We start from the raw sequence: 17,795 nt of genomic DNA, 5'->3' as shown, positions 1-17,795 counted from the left end.
GTTAGGAAAGAGTGAATTAACTTTATTTTTAATGAAGATCCAGACAGTGTCAGTAAGAATTAGGTCCTTTGTTCACTTCATTTTATCATGGAGCCACAATTCGACACTTTGTTTTTCAAAAATCTTTTTTCAAAAAGATTGAAACTAAAAGATGCTGTGCCGACTATATTAGATCTGACAGTAATGTCGCAACACAACTGTGAGTAAAGTTTTTATTATGTAGTCACTACTGCTTTGTCTCTTCTTACAGATTGTTTGGTATGTATGAGTTATTTATGCATTTTTGACCTAAATTACAGCAGCGTTTATCTATGAGTAATGTACGCTGTCAAACATTCACAACTGTTAGCCAATCATAGTAGTGGCCGTTTATTTCAGTCTGCAATACGCCACGAGAGAGAGAGAGAGAGAGATTGAAGGGAGACTAGGAGGAAAGCAGATATCACAAAGCTTACAGACGTTCTAAGACTGATGTCCTGTCTGATGTTTTCGAGCTTGTGACTTTGTCAAACAAGTGATAAAATAGGAGGCTGAGGACTCTCTCAGAACACTTTTTTACAGGCAAGAGTAATGACTGATGCCCAAAAAACATAAAATCAACAAAACAGGGGTAAATGGATGTTTAACATGCTGCTGGACAGTAGCCATATGTGATATGATGCAATGTGATTAAGTCTTCTCCACCGCACCGCTGCTGCTCATCGTGTCTTCCTGCTCTAACTCATCAGACATGAGCCCAGACCAGTCTCTCTTTCCATACCTCTCTTCCATTATCTAAGTCCATTATTCATCCTGTCTCACTCTTTTTCACTTTCTCTTGCCAAAATATTTGTTGTCGAACATTTCCTGGCACAGAATCAATAATGCCACGTCATTCTGAGCTCCTAGAAAAAGACCACAGGCAGGAAATTGTCGAGGTCAGCATATTGCTTTTATTTAAATCGCCGTACTCTCACCTCCCCCGGCTGCTCTCTATTCAATATTCTGATTGAACGTTGTTTCAAAGACATAAAGGATAAAGTAAGCAAAAATCTGTAACAGCGTGCTCAATCTGTCATGTTGGGTATTTACCAGGTTGTGTGTGCTGATGAAGGTGTATGTCAAAATGACCTTGAGGTCATTGCCAGGGATTGAGAGAGATGCAGAGACAGAGATGGAGTGATTGGGACTACATCGCGGTAACCCAGAAACCCTCACCCGTCTGCTGCGCACTAATACAGTCACAGAGCAGAGACAGACAGGAACATGACAGATGATCAGATATACTCGCGCCTGGGTCTTTCTGGCAACCAACCTCCATTTTACTCCCTGGAAAATACAAACACACACACACACACACACACACACACACACACACACACACACACATATACACTCCTAGAGAAAATAAAATTATAGGTCAGGAGACTTACGGGTGAAGTGTGAGATTTCTCTATTAAAAATACTTTCTCCTAGCCCAGTCTTTCGTGAGTTCATAACTAGGAAAAATATATTCACTGGAGAAATGTCTATGACTTTTCAGTGACCTTTCAAGATTTCATGCTTTTTTAAATTTCTTGTTATTTCTAGGTAGGACAGTGGGAACCCAGAACAGAGTTCTTGGTTATGTGCGATATGGCCAAAATCTTGTTACACACAAAATTTTTCAATACATATCGTGCTAGTCATATATATTTATTATTTGATCTTTGTTATTAAAAATGGGAACAAAGATACATAAACAAACAATAAGCACAATTAAAATATAAAAAGGATATAAATGAAATAAACAGTGCTTAGCTGAAAAATAAAATGTTTTCAGGTACAGCAGGTCTAACAGTAGCAATCAAAAAGTAATACTATACAGAAACGTAATGATCAAATAATAATAATAATAATAAAAAGTTTGCTCTTCATTTAATCACACTGCTGTCTGGGAGAAACAGCTGAGATAATGAAGTCAATACGAAGTTAAAAATTAAACCTATTTTCTTAATACATGCTCCTGATCTTAATTTGTAACAGTACATGTTATTTCAAAGAAAAATGTTTGTCTTCATAATCTTTAATCAAAACGCAAAGCTTGCTCTGTGTCTGAAACGACTTCGCTTTCCAGCTTACGTCACCTTAACTTCTTATTTTTTAAAGCCTTTCTTTATCTCATCAAGTCTTTCTAACAGCACACGCACATCCAGTTTCAGCCTGATGCTTTAATCTGTGTAATCCTCCAAAATGCACTCCACTCAATTTTTCCTCCTGCATAATAATTTGTCAAACAGCAAAACATTTCTCCATCTTTCTCTGTCTCTATCCATCTATGAGTGGGATGGTACGACTCAGCGCTGCGCTAGCTAAAGTACACAGCGAGACGGTCTCAGAATCTTAAACACCTGCCTCTCCATCTCCCGCTTGCTAAGCACTCCATATTTTTAACCTAAGACACACTCGTTCTCGTCTCCTCACCTTATGCTCCTATAATGGAGAGTAATGAAGGGATGGAAGAAGACAGAGCTAGTTGGTAGGCACTATGAAATCTGTTTTATTTTTCCCAAATTCTGCGTTTTTCGTTAAAATAATTTCTGGATTCCTTTTTAATAGCTTAACTAAACTTTAATAATGAAAAAGGATGTCTAATCAATTAATTTCATAAAACTAACAATTTAATAATAATAATAATAACAATAATAATAATAATAACAATTTTAAAATAATAGTGTCATTTGAAGGGTTTTATTTTATTTATTTATTTATTTATTGTCTGTTTCCATTTTTCTGGATTCTGTGTGTTATACTTTAATACAAATTTATTATCAAAAATGTTAGTAATCAAATGAATGATTAACAAACAAATTGTAATTTGTCATTAAAAACTATTTAATTCATCTTTTACAATGTAATACAATGAAATTTTAACATAATTTTTGGCAAACAAATTGCTGCACAATGGAGGTTTACTGTGATATTCATTAAAAACTATGCTCTAATAAACTCAAACTGTATAAATATTATTATTATTTCTTTGGGAAGTACATTCTAATATACAACATGTGTTTGCATCATAATTTCTTCAAATAAAAACAAACTTTTATTTTGGCGGGTAGCAGTGAAGACCATTCAGCTTCTGTGTGTATCTGATTAAAGTTTTTATCAAATGTAATGGTGACATGCTTGTGACATGTTGGAGATGAAGGTCACGTGAAGGTCATGTGTAGTGAAAACATCATGAGAGTCATGCATGCTTGAGCATGTGTGGTACATAAAACTGTGGTGTGTAGATATTGTGTAGGTGCTGTATGTAGATATTTTGTATATAATAACTTTTTTTTTTGCAAATCAATATTCACAGTCACTAGTCCATATCACAATTTGTTATAAAAAGTGCACAACCCTTCTTTTGATTTATTCATCCAAATTTACCAAATTCTGTGACATTCCGCTTTACACTGTAAATTCCATTTTTATGATTAGAGTCTGCAATTGTGCATTGGGAGGTTTTTGAGTGCCTTTCGCACTCAGTGTGTCTCAGTTTCCACTGAACTTGATTGTGATAAGCTGTGTGTGTCGAGAAAGGCTGCGAAGAGTTGTCTGCTGAAAGAGATCAGAGATTGACTCACCCACATATATCTGACAAAAAAACAGATCCGCTTGCAACTACCCGTGACTGCACCCACATGACCTTTGGAGGCACTGGTCACCCACCCACACCTTTCATCTAACTGCATTGCTCTCATTCTGTTCAGTCTCTTCAGTGTCCTCCTTCCCCCATCCCCAGAGACGGACGCTGCACTCGGTCCATTTGATCTGTCCTTTATGGCAGGTTACTGCAAATCCTGTCAAGCAAGGTTTACTACCATAGTCCTGCACCAGCAGTTTTGTGGTCTCCATCTGCCAGAGCTTCTCTGCATCAGACTACAGAAATTAGAGGTGTAGCAGCCATTAACTTATAAATGTCTTAGCTCGTTCCCTCGCTCGAGATAGTCAATTAATTTTGCTTGGCTGCAGCTGAAAGAAAAAAAATGCAGCTGGCCACATATAAAACACTGACTTTCACACCAAAATGACATGTTTATTGCTAGCTACCTGTTGGAGGTATCTATTGTTACCATTACAGTAACATAATGCATGGAAAGTATGTACAACGGGACAGTCTGCTTCCACTGTTGGCCACGCATTCAAGTATGTTTCTGGCCTAAGTGTAAATGGCACTGTAACATCCTCTCCTTCCCTTTCAGTGCAGCATCTCTAGCTTTTAGTCAGGACCCAGGAGACATTGAACAGACATGGATACCTAACAGCCAGCCCATAAACATCTCAGTGGAAAAATAACCAAGAGGTCAACGGATAGATTTATTCACCCTGCTAGTCTGTAAAGAGAAGGAAGGAAATGGGTGCTTGTTGGAAATAAACAATGCTAAAAGGGATATTTCACCCAAAAATGAAAGTTTAGTCTATATTTTCTCACCCTCTGGCCTTTCTATCTTCTGTGGAACACAAAAGATGATATTTTGAGAAATTTCAGCGTTTTGTCCATACAGTGGCAGTCAGTGGGCACCAGCATGGTTTGATTACCAATATTCTTCAACATATCTTCATTTGTATTCTCATTTCATTGAGTTACATTGAGTATATAACCGAGAATTAGTTTGAATTAGAGAAAAAATATTTTCTAATGTCACGGTGAGAAAATGTCAAGACATTTAAGTGAATTAATCTGAAATAAAAAGCTGAATTAACTGAATATTAAATCTTTCACCTGGTGCACATTGTGATTTATTGTAGTTAACCTATTCAGAGAGGAAATTTGAAATGTAAAATTACCAACCACCATCAGATTTACCAGCCCCACATGGCGATTATGAACATGCAAATCTGAAACCAATGCTACCACAATATTAGACCCTAAAAACTCTTGAATGTCTCTAAAAAATCAAACGCTTTAACCCTAATGAACAATGACAAATCCAAGTACTAGTTCTTTCACTGGAGCATTATAGCAGCCAAGTAGCTTAAACGCTGCTTTCCAACAATAGAAATCAGTGGATTTCACCACCTCTTGCAATTTAAATGTACATTATGGGGCAATGACCTGAAAGAGAAAACTGACAGCAAATGAAAAATGTTACATGCTAATGTTGCTACACTGCCCCTTGTGGCAACTCTTTGAATGCATTTTCATACAACAACACAAAATTGTGCATACATAGCTAGAAGAGTCTGCATTCATGGACTTGCATAGGCTATGATTCAGGCCCTTGAGTAAAGCATAGCGATGGCTGCATAATGCTATGCTTCTCCACAGCAGGGGAGAAAACTCAGAGAGACACAAAGAACAATGGATAGAGCAAAAACAAGAAAGTCCTAGGAGAAAACATGTTACAGTCCTTCACAGCACTGAGACTTCAAGGGTGATTCAACTTAAAACAGGACAGATACCTGAAGCATACAGCAAAATACACACTTAAAACAGTGATGTCCTGGAGAGATCTAGTCAGTTCAATTAAGCATCTGTGAAATGGCTTAAACACTGCAGTTTACAGTTCCGGCTTAACTTAATGAAGTCGAGGCATCAGTTTCTTGTCGATAGACACAGTAATTGTTGTCAAAGGTGACCCCGCTAAATATTAACTGTAGAAAGGAAGTCAAATAGGCCTACTAATGCATTTAAGTATTTCTATAATATTACAATTATATTTTCTAAATATATATATATTTTTGTATGCATTTTTCTCATTTCCTTATTATTTTTAATTATACACATTTTGAGTGGTATACAGTTTCTTTTTAAAAGCATAACAAACATGTTCTTGTTGCCTCATGACTCATTAAAAACAATGTGGAAAAGTTAAAACTGTGATTGGTTTTGTAAAAAAAAAAAAGTGCCTGTATTGTATTTCTATGCACAAGAATGTAGTAAGAGAGAGAGAAAAGCACCCACAAAGTGTGACCTGCACAAGATGAGTTGTGTACATCTTGCAAATTTAATTCAAGAAAATTATAGGGGAAGATAACAAGCGGGCGGGCATTAAAAATGCATCTTTAACTCTGGGATGAAGCTACTTGTGGAACAAATCTTGTGATGGATTGCGCTATTTACACCATTTACTATCTCTGCATCTGCTGAATCAAAAATGAGTATGCAGCTCAAGAGGAAAAATGATCAGACGTGCCCACATACATTAATGGACTTACAGCACCACACCATGCATCTTCTCACTGCCATGTGGCTTCTCTTCTATTGTATTAAATTTAAAGTCCATTAAATTATTTAAAAGAAAAGCAAAATGAAACACTACATTTTCTAAATGGTATTTTTTTGTATTATGATGCAATCTGGGCCTCTTGTAGCAACCTGGGTTTGAGTGACTTGCCAATCTGACTCGGGTGATTAAAACCAGGAACCTTCCAGTTATCCTGAGCTTGTAAACACTTCACTATATCACCAACAAAGACAAACACTACTGTATACGACCAGCCACATGTGTGTTTGTTTATACGTACACCTGTGAGACACTCCAGAGTCTTTTTGTGAACTCTGTAACCTTGGAACTGAAAATATGTTGGTGCTCGGAATGGTAAACAGCAGGCAGGCGTAAGAACAGCTCCCGTTCTGAACATTTTCTTTCAAGCCATGCTGTTCATTTCAGGAGTTCAAGCAAGTCAATTTGTTCAGGACCTCAGGTCCAACTTTAACAAAGGTGATTCTGGTGCAATAACACTTTTGACCTACACTGGCACTTTGTGACTTGGAAACTCCTGCTGTTGAGTGTTATATAAAAACCTATTCTGTAATCTGCATGTGAGGGCAATCACCTCCCAATTTTTTCCTGCATCTGAGAGCAATTCTGAGAGAGAGGGGGGCTCAAAAATGAAAAACGTCAAATACAAACAACAGAAAAAACATAAGTTAATCAGTAAAATCCCCAGCTATCAGGTTATTTTACTAAAGCTAGAAGTTGTTGGAACAGCAAGTGAACCGGGCACATGGAGCAGAAAAAAAAAAAAACACAGCGTCATCGTCCACACAGATTTTAGGTTAGTTTGATTATTAACTGGATGCATATTGTTTTTGTGTTTGAACAAACTCCAGATTCATTTAAGGGTTGGGAGATAATCCGGTAGAAATATATCAATCATTTCGTGCATCAAGATGTAGGCTAAGCTTATCATTTAAATGCGTTTTAAGCAGGTTTTCAAACAAATGGTTTAAACTGTTAATGAACATTAAGCAGTGGGGCAGAATTCAGTCTGTTAAATGCGTGCATTAAGACGGTTTCAGCCTGATTCGCGCGGCGCGTACCTGCTCATATTGCGACTCAAGATGTAGGCTAAGCTTATCATTTAAACGCGTTTTAAGCAGGTTTTAAAACAAATGGTTTAAACTGTTAATGAACATTAAGCAGTGGGGCAGAATTCAGTCTGTTAAATGCGTGCATTAAGACGGTTTCAGCCTGATTCGCGCGGCGCGTACCTGCTCATATTGCGACTGACTAAACTTTTCGCTCCTTGTGCTTAATCGTTCAAATACACAGTTATGTGTCAAAAATTCTCGTCTTTGCAACTATCCTCGTAAACACAGTTATTTGTGTCTTAAATGAACGTTAATAGTTAAAGATAAATCATATGTAGTGTTAGGCTATATGAGATCCTGCCTATATGATGAGATCTTAAAAGGATAGTTCACCCAAAAATGAAGATACTGTCATCATATACTTAAACTCAAATTGTTCTACACCTCTATGCATTTCTTTGTTCTCCTCAACATAAAAGAAGATATTTTGAAAAATGATCGCAACCAGTTTCTGGTCCCCATTGACTCCAATAGTGTTTTTTTCATACTATGGAAGTCATGGGGGCCCAGCAACTGTCTGATTACCAGTATTGTTCCAAATATATTATTTTGCATTCAACAGCAGAAGGAATCTCATACAGGTTTAGAACAACAACAGAATTTTCATTTTTTTGGGTGAACTATTCCTCTAAAGCAGCCTAATATAGCTGCTGTTGCCACAAACAGGTTTAGAACATCAACAGAATTTTCATTTTTGGGTGAACTATAATGCAGCCTAATATAGCTGCTGTTACCATTTGTGTCAATAATGTAAATCAAACATCAGAAAGAAAATTACTTACTGTCCTTGACTGAATCACTTTTGTAAAATAAATAAGAATGAATATATATTGAATATATACAGTGGAGACCATTCAGTCTGTTTGTACATTTTCTTTATACATCATAATATTATTCAGTGCTTCGTTTCAAGCAAGTTTTCAAGTAAGATTTTCTGTTGTAGCCTAATTTGTGACTGTTTACTTGTCTTCAGTAAGCGTATTTTAACTTAGGCTAGTATTATTTTTTGTGATATTGAAATTGGTAACAAAAATTATCAAAATTCAGTGCATCAAGAATTTTGATATGGGATAAAAATCATCATTATTGTGATGGGGGGCCCTGCAGTAAGTCATAGCCCCGGGGCCCAGTGCAGTCTTAATGCAGCCCTGAATATTGGAACACCAAAATGAAATGTACCAAAATGAAAGCATGTAGAACTACAAAAAAGTCAGTTCATTTGCAGTAGAAAGGCAGTCTGCATTCTTGTAAAATGGAACAACTAAAACTCAACTCACTCAAAGCTATGGAATTAGTAATCGACCCTCCAACCCACTTAACCATTATTCCACTGCTGAATTTCCTGCCCAATGGCAAAACAAATTTAGATTTTAGCTGAGAAGTAAGCTTGCAGTGTGAACTGATTGCAATGAAACAGAAAGAATAGGTCTTGTGAAATAATATATAGACAATACATATTTAATTATTTAAAAAGTACTGTTTTTCTCACTAGTTGCACATATACAGTACATACAGCATAACCATTTTCTAATTTACAAACAAATGAACTCTTGCGAACCACCTTATGAAAGGCTCTTCTCTGTTAATGAAGCAGTCAAATGAATTCATGGTCTGACACAAAGTCATGACTTTAAAATAGTGATAATATTTTCTATCAATGACTTAGTGAACTGCTTCCAATTTCTGTCAGTCATATGTGGTTTACAATAAACCAGTTGTTCTCAGATAGGGGCCCAGGGCCCACTAAGGAGCCTCAGAAAACTTCCAAGGAGCATAAAGATGACTTTTTGAAATTGAAGAATAAGGACTCCCATGATCTTAATAACCTAATTTTAAAAGTGTGGTTCTTAAACCTGGAAAAGGAAAAAATGTCAATTAATAAAATCTTAAAAGTCCACAGGAATTTTTATAAAGAATATATATACATTTTGTATTTTTTTTTTCTTGTCAAGTCAAGCTCTAAAATATTTTATCGGGTTAAAATGTTGAGTAAAAAAATATTTATAAAAATCCAGTAAAATCACAACTGGAAAAGTCATTGGGCCTTTGAATATCGTTGTGAACATAGTGGGGACCATGAAGTCAAAAACACTAAGAGACGCTGAAATAAATCATCACTGTCTAATGTGCACATTTGGAAACCAATGTTAATAATGCAGGTCTGTATTAGAACTTTCAAATAAATGCTAAGTTAATAAAACAACAATACAAAATCCTACAAGTTCCAATTAGTTGGTGGAACTGCTTTGTTGTAAACTTTATTACTTAATTTAAACGGGTTAAAAAACATTAATGGAAACTTCTACAAGTACACCCAATCTTCATCTAGTGTTTCCTTTCCATTCTCTCACTTTGTCACTTTGGCCTCATCATGCTGGTTTTGGTCGCTATCATCCCACTCAAGAGGAAACTGGCGGCACATTGTCCAGATTGCACTGTGGATTGTTCACCTTCTCCTGCCTTATTGTAAGAACCCAGGCCAAGGAACAGTAGCTGAGATCATTGCTAACCCTGCATCAGCACCTGTTCCAGGAACTCCCCTTCTGGCAAATCATAGAGCCAAAATGCAAAACTGCAACACAACACTAAAACCACTCGTGTCCTGCACCTGTACCGGCACCATCTGGCCCTCTGTAATACTCTGTCCAACATAGCATGAACAGGACATGTAGAGCATTAGCTAGTCTGTCATTGATGGGTGTGTGGAGACTATGATCGGTCAAGAGGAAAATGAAACTAGCTTTGGTTTGAACTGCAGCACTGGCTAAATGTTCAAAGACCAGTTTCATGTTTCATGAATGTCACAGACGTGAAAGTGATGCAGAGCTGTAAAATGGCTTTAAATATTCTCTCACTCTGTGTGTTTGAGCTCAATCAGGACTGATGTTTAATTTACCTGTTCATTTTTTCAGCACTTTCATCTAGCATATGTAGATAATGTGCTCAACTTTGTGGCTCAGAAGCAAGGCTGTTCATTATCTCTTAATGCATGTAATCAAGTGAATACACCTGCAATATAAAAGATTTTGATTGCTGTAGAGGTAAGTACAATATCAGGTCAAGCGAGTTCTTTTAGAAGGTTTCCATCAAATCAAACTGATTATGTTGTCTTTTCTGTAGCAAACACAAATCTACTCTTTGCATGATGGATTGGCTGGAGACTTTTAGCCAAATTAAAAAAGACTGAGTCCATGACATCCTACTAAATCACTTATTCTCCTCTACATTTTTCAATTGAGGCCAATTCAAACATGCATTAGGGTATAATTGTCTTGGCAGAACAGGCCCATTTCTTTTTCCTGGAGTCCAATACCAGCTATTTGCAGATCAGTCCTGAATTTTGGCTCATATAGACTAGTCATCTCAATAGTCAATCTTACAACTACAAGAAGTTCCTTAGATTTTTTCATTATGTATTTATATTAACATTAATATTTTAGTGCAAGAACAAATCTTATATAAATGCACATCCGGTAAACTCAAAACCAACCTAATTATTCAGGGATTTATTAAATGGGTAGTTCACACAAAATGTAAATTATCATTATTTACTTTCTTCCTGTCATTTCAAACCTGCTTGACTTTCTTCTTTCATTGAAATACTTTTGAATGAAAGTTAATGTGGTCCAAAGACTGACTTATATATCTTATTTTTTGTTCCACAGAAAAGAGAAAGCAAAGTCATACAGTTTGGTATGCCATGGGGGTGAGTGAATTTCCCCAAAATTTTCATTTATGTAAATTTTTGAAAATGTGTAGTTTTATCCTTAATATGATCAGTGATACAGCTTCACTTTTACAGGATACTGTGAATATGTGTGTGTGTCACCAGCACTTGAGTGAGAGTTTGCAGGATGCTCATGGCATACAAACACCTTCAACTCTGAGTCCTTGCTGCTGTAGTTCAAACAAAGCAAAATTTACACCTGCAGCCCAGCAGAGGAGAAAAGGAAAGAAAGCAGAAGACAGCATAGAGGAAGGAAGGGGCAGAGAGTGGTAAACAAGAGTAAAGGTGAGAAAAAGCAGAGAAAAGATAAGAGGGCAGAGAGAAAAGGAGACCAAAAGAAGAAAAGCAAAGGTAGAAATTAATATTTAAGAAAGAAGGGCTGGAATGAATCTACTTTAGGACAAGAGGGGAAAAAAGTAAAAGATCCATAGGAAGGAGTGAAGCACAGATCCATAGGACAGATCCCATGGATGCTCAGATTCTCTGACTGGCTGATGCTTTATCCATAGAACCAGTAGAATAAAGGTTAGTTTAAAAATTGTATATAATTAATTGTAACAAAACGGCAGAAGGTACACCCATGCAAAACCATAATACTATTCTAGTAGCACTGCTTCCAACTTATCTAGCTTCCGCAAAGATAACGGGTATTAAGGCATATGAATCCAGATAAAAGTCATCGTATCACCTCACGAGAATGTATTTATTGTTATCTAAACAATAAATAAAAAGGTGCTGCTTGGGATTATGAGAATACAGCCTGCTCTCAAACACACAAGATAGTTAACCTCTCTGGATCGATTCCCAAGGTTGACGAGTTCAGATTGTGCTCCATAAATGTTTCTTATCTCTTATCTATTCACATCACACTTAAAATACCAAACCAGGGAGTTAAGGAATCATACATAATGCCTGAATGGCATTGTATAAATTAGGCTAGACCTTAATATAAAACAAATTTTGATTTAATTTGCCAATGACTTTAAGCCTTAATGTGATTTTTAGTGTATGGATGAAGTCAGTTCCCCTCATGTTCACACAGGTGTAGTTCATCACATTAAATATGGGCAGTTTCCACTAACATTTGTCTACTAGAAAGTGTTCAAATACCTTTTGTCTTTATTTTAAACAGTGTATCAAAATGTTTTGGGGAAACATTCAGAAAAGTGTACTTTTCTGAAACTTTTCTTTAAAATAACTGTCCCTTGGTTTGATATGTTGTCATCTAATGCAATACCATTCATATGTATTTATGGGTTGCTCAAGTGTCCAGATACTTTCTGAGGCCTCTGTACTTTCATATAGATTCCTTTAGAACTAAAACTAAAACTGTTTAGGTCACATTGATGTCAAGGGTTGAGATAAGCCCGTGGGTTGTTAAATTTATTCACTGCTTTTCTCGATCAGCTCATTGCGAGTTTTCTCACAGCGTCTTTCTCACTTCTGTTTGTGTTTCCTGTTTACTAGAGATTTGCTGCCTTGTCTTTCCACGTCTGATATTGAGCTCTAAGCTAAAATCGTGTTGTATATAATTTATAGAGGCATAAAACTTCACAGAAAAGTTTTATGCTTGTAAACATACAAAACTGCGGAACATCAATCTGTACATCTTCACATTCGACTACACACAAAGAATTTAAAGTGCTGCGAGAGATAGAGGAGGTCATCTTGTTATCACTCAATGTACACATGCACACACACTTATCTGTGCACACACACACATTTATGAGCAGAGATGAATGACTCCATGCTCAGGCCATTCCTTTTCTACCGTGTGGCTGACATTGACAAACAGCCCGGCAGTGTGAATTAAATATGACAGTCGTGCTGCTTCCAGCGGGACTCTGCCTGTTGGATGCTACATGCTGGCGTAAATGCCTAGACACCGCCAGAGTCTTACCTTGACATAAACACAAGCACATCCAATCGCGCACGCACAGTATTCCGATACAAACATGTGGAGTGAAACTTTAGGCAAATTAAGCTACAGCCAGCGGTCTACCACTTCCACTTTGGGCGGTGTGAGGTATCTGCCTAAGGGCGATTAAAATGCATAGTCATTTAACAGCAAAAAGGTCTAGTCTTCTCAAGCGGACCCCCCTGTGTGCCTGCTGACATTCCAGAGGTCTCTATGGAGCTGGTTCATTATTCTCTGTGTGTGTTTGCTGACATTGTGAAGGCATTGCTGGTCCAGTTCATTACTCTCTGGGTATTTACTGACATTGGGGAGCCCTGCTGAGGTGCATTCATTATTTCTCACTAGGAACAGCACGCACAGGTCTGCTTGAAGACCGGAAACACACCTCCAGTGACATGCTCACAATCTACAGTACTTGAGGAGAAGGGGGTCTACGTTAACAGTTGAACATGTGTTGGGCTTTTTTGGCTTACATCTTGTATGAACTCAAAGGTAAAGATGAACAGAAGTAAAATGTAACAGAGAGAATTGTCACTCATGAATTTACATATAAATCACTCGATTTTCAGTCTGTTGGCTCGATGTGAGAGGATCAATGCATTTGAGAGCATATAAATCTTTAAGATCATATAGAAAGGGTTAGATTGCCCTAAAATGAAAATTCTGTGATCATTTAAATGAAATCTGTTCATCATCCCTGTTAAAAAAAACAGCATATGCTGGTTAGGTATGTTTTGAAGCATGACTGCTGATTTGAGCTGGTTTAAGCTGGTCCTTAGCTGGTCATGAGCTAGTTTAAGCTGGTCATGTGCTGGTCCTAAGCTGGTCCTAAGCATCTAGCTCCTGCTCAGGACCAGCACATGACCAGCTTAAACCAGCTCAAACCAGCAGCCATGCTTCAAAACATACCCAACCAGCATATGCTGTTTTTTTCAACGGGGATATAGAGCGATCGTATCTCTTCAAAAAATTTAAACCACACGATTTATAAGGATTAATTTTTATAATGCCTTTATGGCATGATCTTCTAAGTTTTGGTTCTTTGATCTTGATCTTCTAAGTCTTGGTTACTTGGACTTTCAATGGGGAGAATGAAACCACTCAAGTTTCATTAAAATATCTTAGTTTGCATTTTAAAGCTTAACCAAAGTCTTATGAGTTTGGAATGACATGAGGGTGAGTAAATTATGTGATAATTTTCATTTTTGGGGTGAACTATCCCTTTTAGGGGCAGTCGTGGCCTAATGGATAGAGAGTTGGACTTGTAACCCGAAGGTTGTGGGTTCGAGTCTCAGGTCCGGCAGGGGTTGTAGGTGGGGGGAGTGAATAACCAGCGCTCTCTCCATCTTCAATACCACGACTGAGGTGAGACCCTTGAGCAAGGCACTGAACCCCCCAACTGCTCCCCGGGTGCTGCAGCATTGGCTGCCCACTGCTCCGTGTGTGTGTGTGTGTGCACTTGGATAGGTTAAATGAAGAGCACAAATTCTGAGTATGGGACACCATGCTTGGCCACACGTCACTTCACTTCAAAATCCACTTACTCACCCTCATGTTGTTCCAAAGCTGTAGGACTTTCTTTCTTCGTTGGAATAAAAAAGTCATACTGGTTTGGAATGACACAATGACTTTTCATTTTTTGGGTGAACCATCTGCTTGATTAGGTTCAGACATTTTGTACGCACTCACCCTATTCTCCTCCTCTCTGAGGTCCGGCATGGTGCTGATGCACAGGCTGATCACTGTCACCGCCACCATCAACACAGACAAACAGGCGAAGATCTTTCCCGGCAAACCCGACTGAGGGTTCTCCACCATGTCCCTCAAACGGTTCATGAACTTTCGGTAACGTGTCTCCTCAGCAGGAGGGCGCAGCTGCATATTGCGTTGACGGCGCTCCTCCTCCCGCCGCTCGAGCTCAGTGACCTCCTCAATGCGAGTGTACATCTTGCGCTTGCAACAGCGTTCCATGTAGGCCATCTCTACGCCCCAATAGTTGAGCTCCTCATGCAGCGAGAGCACACACATCTCCCGTAACAAACGTAGCTTTCCTGCTGCCAGGAAGTTGAGGATTACACGGAACGCACTGGGGCTACGGTCAAAGAAATATTCACGGTGTGTCTCATCATAATCGTCGCAAACACAAGCAATCTCCTCGGGACTGCTGCAGGGTTTGAGACGTCCTAAACGCGTCAGGGGGAACTGCTCCAACGTACTCCAAGGGAAGGTGTAACGGCTGCCCCCCACATTGATGAGGGCCTGCTGGCCGTGGTCCACCGAAAGCAGATGTTCCGGTCGGCGAATGAACTGAGCACGCTGATAATACACTCCCTTGATGGTCTCAGTTTCCGGGATCTCCGTAAAAATGTGGTCCAAACTGCTGTCATCACTGACCGAGAGGTTACTGAAGTCATGATTGGCGTTGCTGATGATTGGCATGATGGCACTGAAGAGGAAAGTTAATCAAAAGCGTTGGGCGAAGCTCAGGTCGTCTTAGCGTTAGCCTGATACCTTGGGTTTAGGGCATTGAGTTGTTTAATCGAAGGTAGATCCCATAGGATCTCATGCACAGTTCAGTGAAGACCCAAACATCACACATCATTTGAACACTGTTGGAGACAAAAAGACAACAAAAGACAAAGAGGTTAAACAGTTGTTTTTATAAAACCACAAAGTTTGCAATAACGTTAACTTTGTTAAAATTACATGGAACTTGTATAATATGCTCTTAGTATTTCAATAAAGAAGGACACTGTCGTTTGGCACATTCTCTGGTGGCTGGGTGTATTAGCAGAGACCTCCAACTTCTAACAGAGATTGAATAATTTGCTGTTGTCAAGGTGTTCCATTATGCTAGGGTGGGAGCTAGAGTGATAAACTATTTATTAATAGAAGCGTATTCCCGTTGGGAGCGAGGCTTGCTTTACTGTGTGGAAAGTTAATTGAGGGAAGTGTGTTGAGCAGCCCGGTGGCAGTGACTCTATCAAGAACATTCTCTCCAGTACAAGCTGATGAGCAGAAAGTGAGGGGAGCAAGATTCTTCATAAGCACACATAAGCAGGTGTTAAAATAGGGTGGAAATTAGGAAGGATGTGAACCAAGTAGACAATGCATGATAATTGCAAATGTGTCTAAACAATGGTGAAATAATGGGCATACGTTTATAACAACAGACAGCATGCAAGAAGTGTCAGGGGCCACTCCTATTGCCTTTAAAATGCTTAGTTAAAATCCATTGCATGTCTCAGTAATTTATCGACTTTAGTAAATTTAAAAGATCATTGTATTGTAACTTTAACTCAAAGGGGGTTCCAAAAAACAACAACAACACATTTCCACAATGTTCATGTCTGTCATCTGATTGCTTAGAGCATTGACAACCATTTAAAAATGTTTATTCCGAAAAATCTTTTTGCAAGCAACTTTTAAATCACAAATATATCAGTATATTATACAGTATATTATTCCTGTTCATTTGAGCCAGTTCATTTTGGTGAGTCAGAAACCCTTCAGTCAGGGCAGTTACTTAATTTATCGAACTCCCTTACTGAATATCAATTAGTCATGCAAGTATTTTTACTCAATAGCCTACATGAAGGAACAATTTTATAGGATTGTATTTATGCCGCTGCTAAAAAGTTCGTGGATCTGTTAAGGAATCGGAATCGTTTAAGAAGAATCAGAATCGACAAGATGAATCATTACATTCCTTATCCCTATCCCATCACTGTCATGTATCACAAATATGTACTTCTTAAACATTTATTAAAATAGCTGGCTCATTCGCAGACCATAATATAAAACTGTAAAATATAATAAGGATAGGTTCGAATATCGCTGAATTTAACTAATAGGTTCAAATTATATACAATATAGGTTAGGCTATACAAAACTGTTCAAATAACATTAGGCTACTCTAAATACATTTATTAGACTGTGTACAGTCAATCCACGAAAGAACAGTCATCAAATAAAACTACACGAAACTGACAGTCTAAAAGTTGATAAACACACAATAAACATAACAATACACACGTTAATGATTATATAAGTTATTAAATGAAATCTACAAGAGCATCAAAGTAGAAACTCCCAACTCACCCCTCGACACGACTCCGGTCCTCACTTTCTTCAGCAGAGACATTTTCTCTCCACAATGCTCCATAACCGGTTAAACGAACTCACTTTAGTATTTCATTAACGGTTCTTGCTGGAATGCCTACGTCAGGAGCGGTAAAATGATCAGAAGGCGAATATTCTCCGCTGACACATCATCACTGTCCCGCGCGCTCAGAGTCACTATCACTGCATAGATCCGAGAGAATGTGTGTGAGTGAACGCCGGTCGGTTGCGCGCCCCTCTCGCGTCTTGAGAGAGGCGCTGCAAGTTTAAAGCGAAGTCTAAATCATCGTAGGGATTCTCTGCATGCGAATCCTGGTCACGTACCGTTCGCACCTCGGCAATAAACCTTATAAACAGCAGATTATTTTATTACCTGCTCCTGTTTTAAACGAGTTTGAGATGTGCACGTCATTGTGCGTCAACGCGACTGAGGCGTGATGAATTATTAGACTCGCAATGGACACTTGAATTTCCATTTGAACCCTTTTTGTGGTCACGATGGCGTTTTCAAGAATTTATTAACTGAATATGAAGAGCATAAAGCAAAACCGTCTGCATTCCCAACAGGAAATTTGTCTCGTACCCCACGATGTTTCTCCCGCAATAGTTCCATTACGACAATTCATAAATCTACAGGTAAGTGCGTCTAGTATCTGTGTTTGCTGCACAAACTGTAGACTTCATAATGCCATATTTATGCA

The 17,795-nt window shown here is 38.2% G+C and overlaps 1 protein-coding gene across 1 annotated transcript in view; it reads right to left on the bottom strand.

Moving 5' to 3' along the window:
* The window catches only part of LOC107684667 (potassium voltage-gated channel subfamily G member 4-like), a 29,041-nt gene extending 11,692 nt beyond the window's left edge, over positions 1-17,349 (bottom strand). The window contains exons 1-2 of the mRNA XM_016480979.1: positions 17,074-17,349; positions 14,662-15,581 (exon numbers count right to left, since the gene is read on the bottom strand). Coding sequence (XP_016336465.1) covers positions 14,662-15,411 — 750 coding nt within the window. The 5' untranslated portion in view covers positions 15,412-15,581; positions 17,074-17,349. The remainder of the gene's footprint in view (positions 1-14,661; positions 15,582-17,073) is intronic.
* Between the last annotated feature and the right edge of the window lie 446 nt (positions 17,350-17,795).

The sequence above is a fragment of the Sinocyclocheilus anshuiensis genome, unplaced genomic scaffold (genome assembly GCF_001515605.1).
Source record: "Sinocyclocheilus anshuiensis isolate Anshui unplaced genomic scaffold, SAMN03320099.WGS_v1.1 scaffold93, whole genome shotgun sequence".
Classification (NCBI taxonomy): Eukaryota; Metazoa; Chordata; class Actinopteri; order Cypriniformes; family Cyprinidae; genus Sinocyclocheilus; species Sinocyclocheilus anshuiensis.
This window is presented reverse-complemented; position numbering and strand designations above follow the sequence as displayed.